A 15,947-nucleotide genomic window follows, 5' to 3' on the forward strand; every position below is an offset into this window, starting at 1 on the left:
TTTTTTGGATACTCCCAAGTTAGCTTACAAATGCTTTGTGAAACACTGTATCATAAACAATGCATTCCTCTGGCTTCCACAGAACTAATATAGGAATTTAGAGTCATTTCCTTAACTTTCTTATGACATTCAGATTATATAAAAAGGACCATTTTTCAATTCAGAACCCTGAATTTGAGAGTCTGGCTGTCACAGTGAAAGATGTGTCCAGGTTAGTGTGATCTAAAGCAAAATGCCACTAAGTGCTGCATCTTAGTTTATGGATTTTAGCTGCTGTTTTTATAAATAACCAGATACGACTGTCCACCCAAAGGCAGCTTTTATTTTTGTCTCATTCCAACTCTGAAGCACAACACAGATGTTCTTAAATTACTCTAAAATACAAATTTCTGCATAAGCCAATTACTGATCTACATGGTTTTTAACAAAGTATGTCATAGGAAAAATTTAGGTAGTTTGCGTTGTGCAGCTCATAAAATTTTACTCCTAAATGCACACGAATACAAACACACTAAATGAGGCTTCTTTTAAAAACTTAATGGTTTCAAGTCACATAAACTTTCTTTCTTTCCCTCCACTTTCCATCATTTTTCCAGCCACTATAATCTCTCTTTTTTTATGTAGAGCAATATAGCTTAATCTCAAGTTTACAATATTTTCTATCTACCAATTTCTGGAGCTCAGCCTCCCAGCCTCCAAGGAAACTTATTAAAGTATTGTGAAATACTTATTATTTCTTCACCTGTTATTAAAGGAGACCTATTAAAGTATTCAGCCAACATGTGTAATCTAACTGAGGGGTGGAGTGAGTTGGGTTATTTTACTGATAATGAGATAAAAATAACATTTTCTTATAATATATCAAAAGGAAACAGAAAAAGACATTGTATAAACAGAAAGTTTCTGGCACAGAGAAAGTATCCTTTAGCAATAAAATTAAATTTTAAAAACAAACTTCAGGAAATTGCAGACTTAAAAGATTAAAAACCTTTAATAGGTATATGTAGTAAGAGCTAAGATTAGAGAAGTCTGGAACAGTTATTTACATGTGAATAAAAAAGAGACAAGAAGAAGCAACAGCAGAAGCAATTCAACACAAAAACTACTCTCATAACCACCTTCAGATCAGCATTTTATAGTTTATTATGTACAGTTACATCTTTAATAGCTGTACAGTAAAATAGACATAGTTCTCATTTCATGGGTAAGGATTTTCAACTTACTCTTTTTGTAGTTTTACGGAGACACATATACTTTTATGGACCTGTGCATAGACTAAATGGATTTCACCTGACTATTGTAGTCATGATGTGGGATCTAAAATAGAAAAGCAGGTCAGCAGCATGCTGTATGAACTGATTCCTGAGCATGGTTTATTTATATGCATGGATGCACCACCTGTTATACAGACAAAAATGGTAATGCTTTTTACTCTCAGGACTACAATTCCCCCCAGTCATTCTTTCCCCCTCCATCCTTTTAGCTTATTTGAAATAATTTGATAAATAATTCAAACATAACTTGTTATCTGGTCTCTATGACCTCAGCAGTTCTGTAAGCAGAAACGTTTAAGAATAAAAAAGGCTACTAGAAATATATATATATTCGTCAAGGTATATATATAAAATGTATATATGGATATATCAAGAAATAATAACCTAAACAGCCAACAAAAAGCTAGTAACTTTAGAAACTGTAGTAAACAGTATTATTCAATTATAAGCCAATTGGCTACTGAAATAGATTTTATACATTAATTAATATTAAATTTAAGAGATCTGTGATTTTACTGTTTTGACATATCCTAACCCTAATTATCTTCAACTTAAAAATAATACAAAGAAATGAAAACATGGGATAAACTTTCAAAGAAGTGTCAGAAACAAAGAAGAAATGAAGGGAATAGTGACCATGCCCTTGCCTTAGTTTGAGATATTAGGATTGATTTTAAGTGAGTGTGCAGTCAGACTGGACAACCAGGAAGGTTTTGCCCAACTCAGTGAAACTAATTTACCTTTTTACGAGGCAGCAATAAATTGTTTTCTTTTTATGATGCTCTCCACTGAAAGCGATTTTTAAAAATATGAATAGTTTGCAGTTTTACTTTTGCTCTAAATACAAAGGCAGTATAGTACATAGGATTCCTTATGATAACCACAATAACTTGAAAATTTGATACCTCAATTTATTTCATGGCTCTTTTCTTCTCAGTTTACATTTCTTTTGAATGCAGCTCTAGTTCGACTGATAAATAACCACGTTGTTTAACACTGCTTTTAGGCAGTACTTTATCTCATTGCCTAATTTGTCATTTCTGTCTTTCATTGCAAAACTTGAAAATTTGTTCCTGATGTCACATAACAAAGGCTCCTAACAAAGAAATGGAACACACACAGAGATATATGTATATGAACTGCATATTATGTAGCCAAATATTTAAGGTAACTAATTGAAGAAACTAGTTACCTTAAAGATTATGTCCATGTATGAGGAATTTGGATCACATCCATGAGAATACATTTTCATATGCTTTTTACTTATATATTAAGGAAACTAGCTATGTTGGTTTGTCCTTGATTGAATCCTGACAGCTTGCAAGCTATGTGTATTCTGCCATCACAGATATTTTTCTAAAACACAAAGGAACCATATACTTTGTTTATGTCCCAAATCCCAAGGGATAGAAACCCAAACTTTGCAGTGTATCCACAAAAGAGGGAATCTCTGCTGTTTTCATAACACCGATATCAATTTTCACTTGCCTGTTAATAACGCCTTGATTTTTCTCCTGTTATTTGCACCTTCTGCAATGTAGGCTGTCTTGTTGGGACTCAAGTCCTATGAGATAGAAAACCAAACTTTATGGGGTAATTCCAAAGGAGGGAATCTGTGCTTTTCACTGGGCCAACATTAATCCTCACTTCCATGGTAATGGTGCCTTGATTTTCCTTTCGTGATTATTCCTTCTACAAAGCTTGTAGCTTCCTTGGGCTAGGGAAGTAGCTTGGCCATGTCACTAATACTAGTCAAATCATGCTTTACCTTCTGGGAATTTAAATTTTGAGGAAAATAACAGAAGAATGGAAAATAATTGGAGCTGTTGAATCCACGCTCCTACGCTTTATCTCTGGTGAAATCTTTTCACCTTTTGTAATTTGTTTTTTTTTTTTAACTGAGAGATGAATGTGCTACTATAGGTTAATTCAGAGGGCTCTATTCACTGAGATTCTCCCTCGTCCGTCTCCCCTTAAGCCCCTTTTTGAAATATTTTATTTTAGACTCAGAGGCACGTGTGCATGTTTGTTACATGGGTATATTGCATAATGTTGGGGATTGAGGCTTCTAGTGTACCCATTACCCAAGTAGTGAACATTATACCTGACAGATAGTTTTCTCACAGCCCTTCCACCTTTCCTACTTTTGGAGTTTCCAGTGTCTATTATTTTCATCTTTGTGTCTATGTGTACCTGTTTCTTAGTTCCCACTTATAAGTGAGAAGATGTGGTATTTGATTTTCTGTTTCTGAGTTAGTTACTTGGAATAATGGCCTCCAGCTCCATCCATGTTGCTGCAAAGGAAAAGTTTTTCATTTTTTTTTTTTTAATGGCTTCATGGTATTCCATGGTGTATATATACCACATTTTCTTTATCCAGTCAACTGTTAATGGACAATTAGGTTGGTTCCATGATTTTGCCATTGTAAATAGTGCTGTGATAAACATACAAATGTAATGTCTTTTTAATACAGAAATAACTTTTACTTTGTGTAGATATCCAGTAGTGGGATTGCTGAGTAAAATGGTAGTTCTGTTTTGAGTTCTTTGAGAAATCTCCATGCTGTTTTCCATAGAGGTTGTAGTAATTTATATTCCTATCAATGATGTCTAAATGTTCTCTTTTCCCCATATCAACACCAACATCTGTCATTAAAATGACCACACTTCCCAAAGCAATATACACATTCAGTGCAATATCTATCAAACTGCTCATGTCATTTTTCACAAAAGTAGAAAAAACAATCTTAAAATGCACATAAAACTAAAAAAAAAAAAAACAAAGAACCTGAATAGCCAAAGGTATTTTAAGCAAAAGGTAAAAGATTGGGAGACATCACATTGCCTGACTTCAAACTTTACTACAAGGCTGTGGTAAATAAATCAGCATGGTACTGGTATAAAAGTAGACACACTGATCAGTAGAATAGAATGGGGAACCCAGAAATAAAGCCACATACCTACAACCAACTGATCTTTGACACAGCAAAAATGAACAACAGGAAAAGGACACCCTAGTCAATAAATGATGCTGGGAAAGTTGTCTTGCCATATTGCAGAAGAATAGAACTGGACCTCTACCTCTCATCTTATACAAACTTTAGCTCAAGATGGAATAAAAACTTAAACAGAAGAGCTGAAACTATAAAAATCCTAGAAGAAAATGTGGGATAAACTCTTGGGCACATGAATGTAAATTAAAACCACAATGAGATATAATCTTATGCCAGTCAGAATGGCTACTACTAAAAAGTCAAAAAACCTCTTTTGTAATTTTTCTTTATCTCCAGTTAAATCCTTTCACCTTTTCAAAATTCTTTCTGGGGATCAGGTCCTCAGGTTTTACTTTGACTCTAAGAGATATAGGGAATGATTCCAATTAGTTTTGTTGTTGCTTTTCCTTCAGTAAGAGTCAGTTGCTGTTGGTGGTAATCAAAGTCCCCTTATTAATCCAAGGTTCATGATGGAAACTTTGCTTGTGTCTCCTGCTCTATTCCTGACCACTTATAGTAAACTCTGGAGGTTCTTACTCATCCTATATATTTTTATTGGCTAATCATTTTGCTTGAGATGTCTTTCCTGGCTTCCTTTCTCTTTACGTGTCTGGCTACTTCTTATCTTTTTCTGTGAGGGTTATTTCCCTTGGAACTCCTTACCTATAACCTTTACCTCATTCTCATGTTAGAATAGATGGCTCTTCCCAGCCAGGCAGAGTGGCTCACACCTGCAATCCCAGCACTTTGGGAGGCTGAGGTGGGTGGATCACAATGTCAGGACTTCAAGACCAGCCTGGCCAACATGGTGAAACCCCAACTCTACTAAAAATACAAAAATTGGCTGGGCATGATGGTGGGCACCTGTAATCCCAGCTACTCAGGAGGCTGAGGCCGGAGAATCACTTGAACCCGGGAGGGAGAGATTTCAGTGAGCTGAGATCGCACTATTGCATTCCAGCCTGGGCAAATAGCAAGACTCCATCTGAAAAAAAAAAGAATAGATGGCTCTTCTCTATTCCAATTGCAAGCAATTTGTGTATGCCTTAGTCATAGAAATGATACAACAAATAATTGCTTACTTCCTTATTAGTCTCTTCCCACTAGAAATAACTTGTTTCATGGAAAGTTCTGTGCCTAAATCTTTGTGCCTTGGGGCCTACCATATAATCTGCTTGTGGCAAATATAATGAAATGTGTGATGAATAATTAATGCGTAGGTGAGTTCTTGATAATTTTAAAAAGCACAGGCCAGGTGCGGTGGCTCATGCCTGTAATCCCAGGACTTTGGGAGGCTGAGGTTGGTGGATCACCTGAGCTCAGGTATTGGACAACAGCCAGGACAACATGGCAAAACACTGTCTCTACAAAAAACACAAAAAGTAGCCATCCATGATGGAGCCTATCTGTAGTCCCAGCTACTCAGGAGGCTGAGGCAGGAGAATTGCTAGAACCCTGGTGGCAGAGGTTGCAGTGAGCCAATATTGCACCACTGCACTCCAGCCTCAGTAACGGAGTGAGACCCTCTCTCCAAAAGATTAAGAGAAAAAAAAAGGCCAGGCGCAGTGGCTTACGCCTGTAATCCCAGCACTTTGGGAGGCTGAGGTGGGTGGATCACGAGGTCAGGAGATCGAGACCATCCTGGCTAACAAGGTGAAACTCCGTTTCTACTAAAAATACAAAAAATTAGCCGGGCGTGGTGGCGGGCGCCTGTAGTCCCAGCTACTCGGGAGGCTGAGGCAGGAGACTGGCGTAATCTGGGAGGCAGAGCTTGCAGTGAGCCGAGATCGCGCCACTGCACTCCAGCCTGGGGGACAGAGCAAGACTCCGTCTCAAAAAAAAAAAAAAACACACACAGGAAATTTTGAATATTATAATTACTGTATATTAGAAAGCTGTGATACTCCTTTCCTCTAATCTTGATGTTGTCCTTCATATGCCAACAAAAGCTTAACATTGAATTGCCAGAATAAATGAAGGCACACTGGCTGAGAGCCTATATTTGACTACAGTATGTAATGTCAGGATATCTGTTGGAGGGATCATATCATGTATTGTCCAAACTGCAACACTTTTGAAGGAGACAGAAGGCCTTCTTGTGCCAGAGTAATTGAAATAAACTGGGCTTGTTCTGGCTAAACTAGGTCATACCATCATCTTAGTTATGATTAACTGACTAGACAGTGAGCAACCAAGGAAGGACAATGTTTCTGTGACCTTTTTTTTAATGGTTACAGTATAACTACAGCAGGTCTAACTATGAAATAGATATTTACAAGGTGATTTCTTTAAATGTAATTTTTATTTTGTCTTATTTTTAAGTTCAATATGTATCTGGAATATTTAAAAGACAGAAATCAAGCCCTTCCCTTTCCCCCACTATCATTTCTTTAGGCCCAGCCTCCTGATGAAAGTTATATTAACAGTGTTTCTTAAGGAGTCTTTTGTTTGTCTCAAAGGTGTTAAGTATAGTAGTTTGTAGTATTTCTATGTTTAGCTCACTTTTCTTCTGTGGATATACAAAAAAAATCTCGGATTTTGGACGGGCATCTTTTCATTTCACTTGGCTTGCAGCCTCATTTCTAGTGGGCTGAATAAATATCTGTCTTGAAATTCATCACTGTTCAACCCTTTGTTAATGCACAGCTAAGAGCTTCTTGAGAGCACAAAGCCATGAACTCATACAACCAGGTGCTTAGGTAAAAATGCTTTAAACATCCCTTGCCCTCCTGTCTCTGCAATCTTTTTCAACTTTCTACATTCCTGTCCCAGTTTTGAATGAAGTCTGTGAAAAAAATAGACATTTGACATTGACTTTACCCTATGTCCAAATTCAGTGTTTGAAGAAACATGTCTGAGAGTATTCTGATGAACTTTCCCTTGACATTTAAAATCCACTAGAAACTACACTATTCCCAAAAGGAGCTCTGCCATTGGGGTTGAAATCTAATTTAACTGTCAGAAAATGTAGAATAAATTTGGAGATGAAAAAAATAGAGATTTTTTTAACTCTCTGGTTAGCAATAATATTGTTTCCAAATAGCAATCCTCTCTTCTCAGGGATATGCAATAGGGCCCTGGAGGAGATCCATGTAATCCTTGAAGGAAATAAATGTAACTAGTCCAATCTTATTGGAAGGTAACTCAGAGTGCTATGAGGATGGCTTACAGAACAGGTTTATGTGTCTTTAGAGGGTCAATGAAAGAGAAAAACAAGAGTATGAGCACTAGTAAAAGTCAGGTCTCCATTATTCCACGGATAGTAGAGAGGCTGTAAACCTTCATGTATGTCCCTGGTAAAGAGGAAACTTGATTTTCATCATCTATTGTAGCATGTGACTCCTAGATACTAGAATCAAAAAAGACAGAAAAATCGGGCCAGAGTCAACAACAGTGGGAAGAAAATATCGGTGGCTCTGCTTAGGAAGGCCTGAGAGTATACCTATAGTCTGAAGGCTTCGCACATGTCACGCAGGCTTGGGGAATCTGAGAGACAGGAAATCAAGGTAATTAACCCCCAACATTTCACATATGAGTAATTCTTTGAGTCAAGTAATAATGCTGCCATGCCTTTTCTCAATGAATAGGTTTCAAATAATAAGACTTTCCAATAATTCTGTGACTATCTCCTTTTTTAAAATATAGATATCATATATTCATCTTGTTAATTAACCTTTTGTAATTTCTTGCCATGATGCCAGATTAAGAAACAATATGTGAAATATATTTGGAAGTTATATTGTATCAAGTTTGCTTTATCTAATAAAACATTTTCCATATAGTGGAAACTTTCTGAGTATTTTAAATTTCTATGAAATTCTAATTTATTAAAATTTTCAGCATGTTCCCTCTGGTCAGAATAGAAGGCATTAGGAAGAAAGAACTATTTGTTTTTACCACCTGTCTCTACTACAATGAATAATTAATATACATATGAATATATCAGAAGCTCCCTGTGTTTGATAAACTGAACATAACTGAAGGAGTGGAATTAGAAGTTAGAACAATAGCTCAGCTTAACAATGTTTATCCATATATTTAAACTGTGTGCAATCTTCTAGGCTCTTTGTTAAGTGCTGGAGAGTCAAATGTAAGAATTTCTACTCCCAGAAAGCTAATTTTTCACTATCTAGCAGGGAAGGTAGACATAAGAAAGAGCAAATAATACTACTTTACCAAATATAATAACAAACTATATGTAAGAAATAAAGGTTGTATATAGGAAATTAGTGTTAGGGAAAGATGAGGTTAGAAAAAGCTTCATAGAGTAAGTACACATTATGAAAAAAGAATAGTAATTACACAGTTAAAAACAGAGTGAGGGTATTTTGGATGGAGGAAAAAAATTAGGAAGAAACAAATAAGCAAAATAGCAATGTGTGTTCCTGGAAGTATAAATAAGTCAGCATTGCTTTAACTATAAGGAGCCTAGAGATCATCCTCAAGAGGGAAATAGCACCAGATTCTGGAGGGTCTTTTATGCTATGATAAGGTACTTGCCTTGGGGCCTTTTACAATGGAAAGCTATCAGACTGTGGACCCCTTGAAGGCAGGCAGGCTCTCTTTATTTTTACTTTTTTTTAATCCCTTGAGCCCAGTTCAGTTTGTGGAACATAGATGACCTGTAGATATTTTTTTACTTTTGTTATTTGTTTTTAGTGGCTGAAGAAATGGATCACTAGAACAAGTGTTTTTATTGGAGTGATAGCATTAGGTGTATACCTGAAATCATTCCATTTGACAGTAAAATGTAAGATCTCGTAGGAATTTTTAAACCTGGAAACAGACAAAACAAATAAAAAACTAATAAAATATTCTTTGGGAGATATAAGATTGCCAATTAAGGCAGTGCCAGTGAGGTGGACAAAGGAAGATGGGTCTGTGACATATGAGAAAAATAAAGACATGCTATTTGGTACTTTGTCAGAAATGGTGTCATAGAGAGAAAGCGAAATAGAGAGCAACTCAAGTTTTCTGACCTAAGTAACTGAATTGTTGGAAAAGTCGACAACTAATGTAGGAATTGCAAGGAAAAAAGGGGCTATGCAGAAAGAAAAGTTCGATTTAGATCATGATTTAAAATGAGTAGTACTTATTCTATATCTGAACTCAAAATCAAGTGTTTATTTGGTCAGTCTGAATGGAAATCAGAAATTGGAATTTATCCTTTTAGCTCCTGAAAACCCCCACTTCTGTTCAAATGTACCAGCATACAAGGGATAACATGGGTACTTTGAACCCCAATTATAATTTATAACTTAACTTAGTAGCTTCATGAATATGGGACTGGATAGCTATCTAAAGAGATCAGCTGGGTTTTCTGAAAATTGTCGGACACTTCACTAGGTCAAGAAATGTGGAATCTTAACTTTTATGAATAAAATTAATTCAACAGCCTCTCCACAAATGTGCTAGAAATAATTAGGCATAAACTAATTTCTTGCACTGATATCTGATTTGTTCATTTACTTTTCCACTTAATGCAGTTACTTTAGGAGTTCAACTTTATGTTCCTTACACAGTTTCTCCTTGTGTTATATCTCTGTGGTTTGAACTACTTTGTAATTTCAGCAAAGGTACAAACCTATAAACAACTTTAGAGTTCTTCTGTCAAGAGTGTGAAAGCATTGTGAAAATTCAAGGAGTGGATGGGGAAAGGACACAAAAGATTCAATAAAAGGATTAGAAGATAAAGTCTAGGGAAAAAAAGTGTTAAGTACTTTGAATAGACAGGAATAACTTCAAGTAACTTAGAAATGCGTTGCTGGGGAATCAGAAGTGTTATTTCAGACAACACCAAAAAGAGAGGCTGCCACAAAAGCTCTGGCAGTTATTTCTTTACTTTTATAAGGATTTGCTTGGATTCTGTCTTGTACCAACATTATAATATCACATTAGAAACATTAGTCACACTTTATGGAGGCATTTATGGATAAAATATAGAGATATTATTCTAATTTATGTAGACATTTATAGCTAAAAACACAAAAATGCTCAGTTACTAAAGAAGCCCAATGCAGAGCTGCATAACTTAAATTTGCATTATAATTTTCAATAAACATGAATTTTTGCATAGGAATAGACTTTGAATCAGTAGCAATTATATTTTATTTTTGCATATTTGTCTGAGAAATAGCATAATAAACTTGGATCTTAAAATTTCTATGAATAACAACTCAAGCTTGTATGTTATAGCAGAATAGTAATAATCATCTCAATGACAACAAAAAAAAGAATTTGGGATCTAGCAATAAACTTACTACAGTGAGCTTGCTGCATTTAGAGAAGTACTTCTGAGATTCAGAGAGTCCCATTGTTGTCAAAGCACTAAATATTTGAAAAAAAAAAAAGATACCATTATCCTTACCATCTACAGATTTGTGTATATGATTGTTAATGGAATGTACAGTCATATATCTAGTTATAAAGGAAATAAAACTTCTCTTAGATTTTTTCTTGCTATTAATATATATTTTTCTCTAACCATTTTCCTATAGCAATAGGAATTTTGTCTATTTTTTGTTGGCATTTAAGGCCCATTTGTGTATCAGGTGGACATTAAGGATATTTTTCCTTTAAAAATGCTCATGCACAGTATTTTGCTTAAGATTTAAGAGTGATCATAGAATCTCCTAAAGTGTAATTGTACAGTCAAAGTCAAGAATTTTTGAATTACAATTCTTTCTTTGTGCATTAGAACCCCTTTCATTAGCTTGTTCCTCTCTTTTCAGTTTTCAGACATGTCATCCAGAATATTCCCATTACAGGTGTGCTCACTGAAATGGATTTGGGATGTTACGTGTTTGTTCATGATGTTTTAGCTCATAACATTTCATAGAATCCTCTGAGATCAATTTTAAAGATGATATAAGTTAAAAAGTCTTCCACACATTTTTCTTAGAAAGCCCTCCAAGCCAAATAAAACAAACAAACAAACAAACGAAAACAAGATAAATCATGGTAACAAACATGTTCTGGAAAATTATTTGGAGCATCTTACCATCAAGGGCTTTAATATCCAAAACGGACCATTGATTTGTCCATTCAGCCCAATAGAAAAACAATAGACAAAGGCCCGAAGACCAGGAGGAGCCTGGCACAGTCAAGGAACAGAAAGAATAACTAGCATGGCTTAAACATAAGAAGCAAATCCAATAGTGTTTTGAGAACATATTACAAAAATAGGCGGAGCCAGATCATGTGGGGCTTTATAAATCAGGATAAGAAGTCTGCAATCTGAGAAGACACTGGAAGGTTTTAAGCTAGGAGATAAAGTGGAATAGGAAACTAAATATTTTGAAAATATCACTGTGGCTTCTGATAGTGAAAGATGGCAGAAAGGCAAATAATGAAGAAGAGAGACAAGATAAGAGCCTGGTCTTATTTTGGTTAAAGGAGAAATGATGACAGCATGCTCCAGGCTGTGATGAGGTTATTGGAAATGAAGAGAATGGATATAAATGGAAATGTGATCGCTGGTAGAGTTTAAACAAATATTACCAATGAATTAAAAGTTGGAACCAAGGGAATAATCCTTTGTTAATGACTTGAGCAGTTGCATGTATTTATGTCATTTTAAAGATGGCAATAGCTTGAATAATAGTAGAATGAATTTACATGCCTATGACACATTCAAGTTGAGATGTCAAGTAGGCAGTTGAAAATATTAGTATCATTTCTTCAGAGACCAGGAATAAAGCCATTGATCAGGAACAATTATATTGTTGATATTAAATACCACAAAACCTTTCATAGAAGATTTAAATATTAAAAATGGAACACATGCCTTTTTACAATTTTCCTTCTAATTTTTTATTATACTGTTTCTATACTGATAAATACGGATATACAACATATTTTTAAATGACTGCTTAATACATACCCATGTAAATACGTAAAACCGACCTTTGCCAATCACTTCTTTTAAAAAAATATAGAGAGAATACGTTTATAAACTATTAAAAGCAAAAATCTTGAAAATAATTTTAATTTCTTTCAAACTGAAAGATAAAGTTGTATGTATTTATCATGTACAACATGATGTTTTGAAGTATAATATACATTCCTTGTTGAATGGTTAAATGTAGATAATTAACATATGCATTACCTCACATAGTTATAATTTTTGTGGTGAGAACACTTATTCATACACTAAGTATTTTTCAATATTATGATATATTGTCATTATTTATAGTTACCATGCTGTACAATAGATCTCTTGAACTTATTCCTCCTATCTAGCTATTTTTTTTTTTTTTTTTTTACAGCCTAGAGGTCCTTTATTATTTTTTTTTTAACACCTATTATGCCATGAATTCATAGGGAATAGGTTCCAGCAGCTCAGGCTCCTTCCCATTGGTTCTCACAAAGTGTGCTTCTCTGGGTGGAGCAGGCTGGCGCTTTAGTTGAACCCAGGTACCTTTCTCTTTGACTGCTTTCTTTTTCTGATCATTTTCCTTCACACGTTTCAGGAAGCTGTCTCGGCTCTTAGAGTGCTTAATGTGCTCAATACGCACATTAATTCTCTTGGCAAGAATCTTGCCCTTAACTTGTTTGTTCACAACAATGCCAACAGCATGCTGGGTAACATTGTAGACTCTTCCAGTTTTGCCATGGTAACACTTGTGGGGCATTCTTTTTTGAACAGTACCCATACCCTTGATGTCTACAATATCACCTTTCTTATAGATTCGCATATACGTGGTCAAAGGAACAACTCCATGTTTTCTAAAAGGCCTAGAGAACATATATCGGGTGCCTCTCCTCTTTCCCTTTGTGTTTGTCATTTTGGCGAATTACTGGAAGATGGCGGTTCCGGCCGAAAGGCCTAGCTATAGTTTTGTATCACTTGACCAACAACTCCTTATCCTCATCCCTTCAAGTACCCCAGCCTCTTGTAACCACCATTTTACTCTCTACTTCCATGAGATAAATTTTTTTCAGATTCCACATATGAATGACATCATGTGTTATTTGTCTTTCTGTACCTGACTTATTTTATTTAACATAATGCCTTCCAGGTTCATCCATGTTGTCAAAAATGAAAGGATTTTCTTTAGTATAGCTGAGTGGTATTCCATTGTGTATGGATAGTACATTTTCTTTATCCATTGATTCATTTAAGGACACTTAGTTTGATTCCATATCCTGTCTGTTGTGAATAGTGCTGCGACAAACACTGGAATACAGATATCTCTTTGAGATACTTGTTTTATTTGCTTTAGATACATACCCAGTAGCGGGATTGCTGGATCATATGGTTTCAGTTATAGTTTTAGTTTTTTTAAGGAAACTTCATACTGTTTCCACAACAGGTGCACCGATTTACATTTCCACCAACAGTGTTCAAGGGTTCTCTTATCTCTCTATCCTCACCAACATTTGTTATAATTTGTCTTTTTGATAATAGCCATTCTAACAAGAGTAAGGTGTGGTTTTGATGTGCATTTCTCTGATAATTAGTGATACTGAACATTTTCCCACACACCTTTGGTCATTTGTATGTCTTATTTTTATAAATATATATTCAGGTCTTTTGTGCATTTTCAAATTGGGTTTTTTTTTTTTGATATTGAGTTGTTTGATTTCCTTATATGTATTTTGGACTTAACCTCTTATCAGAAATATAATTTGCAAATATTTTCTCCATTTTTGTAAACTGTTCCTTCACTCTGTTGATTGTTTACTGTTGGGAGAAAGCCCCCCAAAATCTGGCCATAAACTGACCCCAAAACTGGCCATAAACAAAATCTCTGCAGCACTGTAACATGTTCATAATGGCCCTAACGCCCAAGCTGGAAGGTTGTGGGTTTACGGGAATGAGGGCAAGGAACACCTGGCCTGCCCAGGGCAGAAAACCATCTAAAGGCATTCTTAAGCCACAAACAATAGCATGAGCGATCTGTGTCTTAAGGGCATGGTCCTGCTGGAGTTAACTAGCCCAACCTATTCCTTTAATTTGGCCCATCCCTTCGTTTCCCATAAGGGATACTTTTAATTAATTTAATATCTATAGAAACAATGCTAATGACTGGTTTGCTGTTAATAAATATGTGGGTAAATCTCTGTTTGGGGCTCTCAGCTCTGAAGGCTGTGAGACCCCTGATTTTCCACTTCACACCTCTATATTTCTGTGTGTGTGTGTCTTTAATTCCTCTAGTGCCGCTGGGTTAGGGTCTCCCCGACTGAGTTGGGCTCAGCAGTTTACTTTACAATGGAAAATTTCTTAGTTTGATGTAATTCCATTTGTCTATTTTTGCTTTTGTTGCCTGTGCTTTTGAGGTCATATAAAACAAACAAACAAAAACATTGCCCAGATTCATGTCATGGAGCTTTTCTCCTGTTTTCTTCTAGTAGTTTCATAGTTTTTGGTCTTACATTTAAGTTTTTAATCTATTTTGAGTTGATTTTTGTATATGGTTTATATAAGGATCTAATGTCATTATTCTGCATGTTGATATCCAGTTGTCCCAATACCATTTATTGATGAGATATCCTTTTCCCATTGTGTGTTCTTGGTACCTCTGTCAATAATCAATTGACCATATATGTGTGGATTTATTCCTGGGTTCTTCTGTTCCATTGCTCATTGTGCAATATGTTTTGTTTTGTGTTTTTTGAGGCAGTTTCTCACTCTGTTGCCCAGGCTGGAGTGCAATGGTGTGATCTTGGCTCACTGCAACCTCCACCTCCTGGGCTCAAGTGATTCTCCTGCCTCAGTGTCCCAAGTAGCTGGGATTACAGGCATGTACTACCACATCCAGCTAATTTTTGTATTTTTAGTAGAGATGGGGTTTCACCATGTTGGTCAGGCTGTTCTGGAACTCCTGACCTCAGGTGATCCACCCACCTTGGCCTCCCAAAGTGCTGAGATTACCAGCATGAGCCACTACTCTGGGCCAATAAGTCAATTTTTAATGCCAGTACCATGCTGTTTTGTTTACCATAGCTTTTTAGTATATTTTGAAGTCAGATAGTGTAATATTTCTTTGTTCTTTTTGCTCAAGATTCTTTTGGCTATTCAGATTGTTTGTGTTTCCATATGAATGTTAGATTTTTTTCCCCTTTTTTTAAGGAATGTCATTGGTATTTTGATAGGGATTACACTGCTTTCAGTAATATGGGCATTTTAACGACATTAATTTTTCCATTCCATGAACACAGAATATCTTTCCATTTATTTGTGTCTTCTTCAATTCCTTTCATCAATGTTTCGTAGTTTTCAGTTTAGAGATCATTTACCTCCTGGTTAAATTTATTCCTAAATATTTTAATTTTTATATATAACTGGAGTTATTTTACTGATTTTTCTTTCAGATATTTTGCTGTTAGTATATAGAAATGTTACTGACTTTTTTGTATGTTGATTTTGTATCCTGTGAGTTTACTGAATTTTTTTATTAGTTCTAACATTTTTTTGGTGGAGTCTTTGGGGTTTTCTATATAAAAGATGTTGTTGGCTAGGCATGGTGGCTCATGCTTGTAATCCCAGCACTTTGGGAAGCCGAGGTGGGCAGATCACGAGGTCAGGATATTGAGACCATCCTGGCTAACACGGTGAAACACCGTCTCTTAGTCTCTACTAAAAATACAAAAAAAAAAAAACAAAAAAAAACTAGGCTGGCGTGGTGGTGGGGTGCCTGTAATCCCAACTACTCGGGAGGCTGAGAGGCAGGAGAAT

At 35.6% G+C, this 15,947-nt stretch overlaps 1 protein-coding gene across 1 annotated transcript; it reads right to left on the reverse strand.

Moving 5' to 3' along the window:
* Positions 1–12,568: 12,568 nt before the first annotated feature.
* Positions 12,569–13,071, reverse strand: LOC116479981 (large ribosomal subunit protein eL21-like). The gene has a single exon (XM_032754610.2). It carries the CDS (start codon positions 13,051–13,053, stop codon positions 12,571–12,573), a length of 483 nt encoding a protein of 160 aa, XP_032610501.1. The 5' UTR covers positions 13,054–13,071; the 3' UTR covers positions 12,569–12,570.
* Between the last annotated feature and the right edge of the window lie 2,876 nt (positions 13,072–15,947).

Source organism: Hylobates moloch, unplaced genomic scaffold (assembly GCF_009828535.3).
Source record: "Hylobates moloch isolate HMO894 unplaced genomic scaffold, HMol_V3 SCAFFOLD_3, whole genome shotgun sequence".
Taxonomy (NCBI): Eukaryota; Metazoa; Chordata; class Mammalia; order Primates; family Hylobatidae; genus Hylobates; species Hylobates moloch.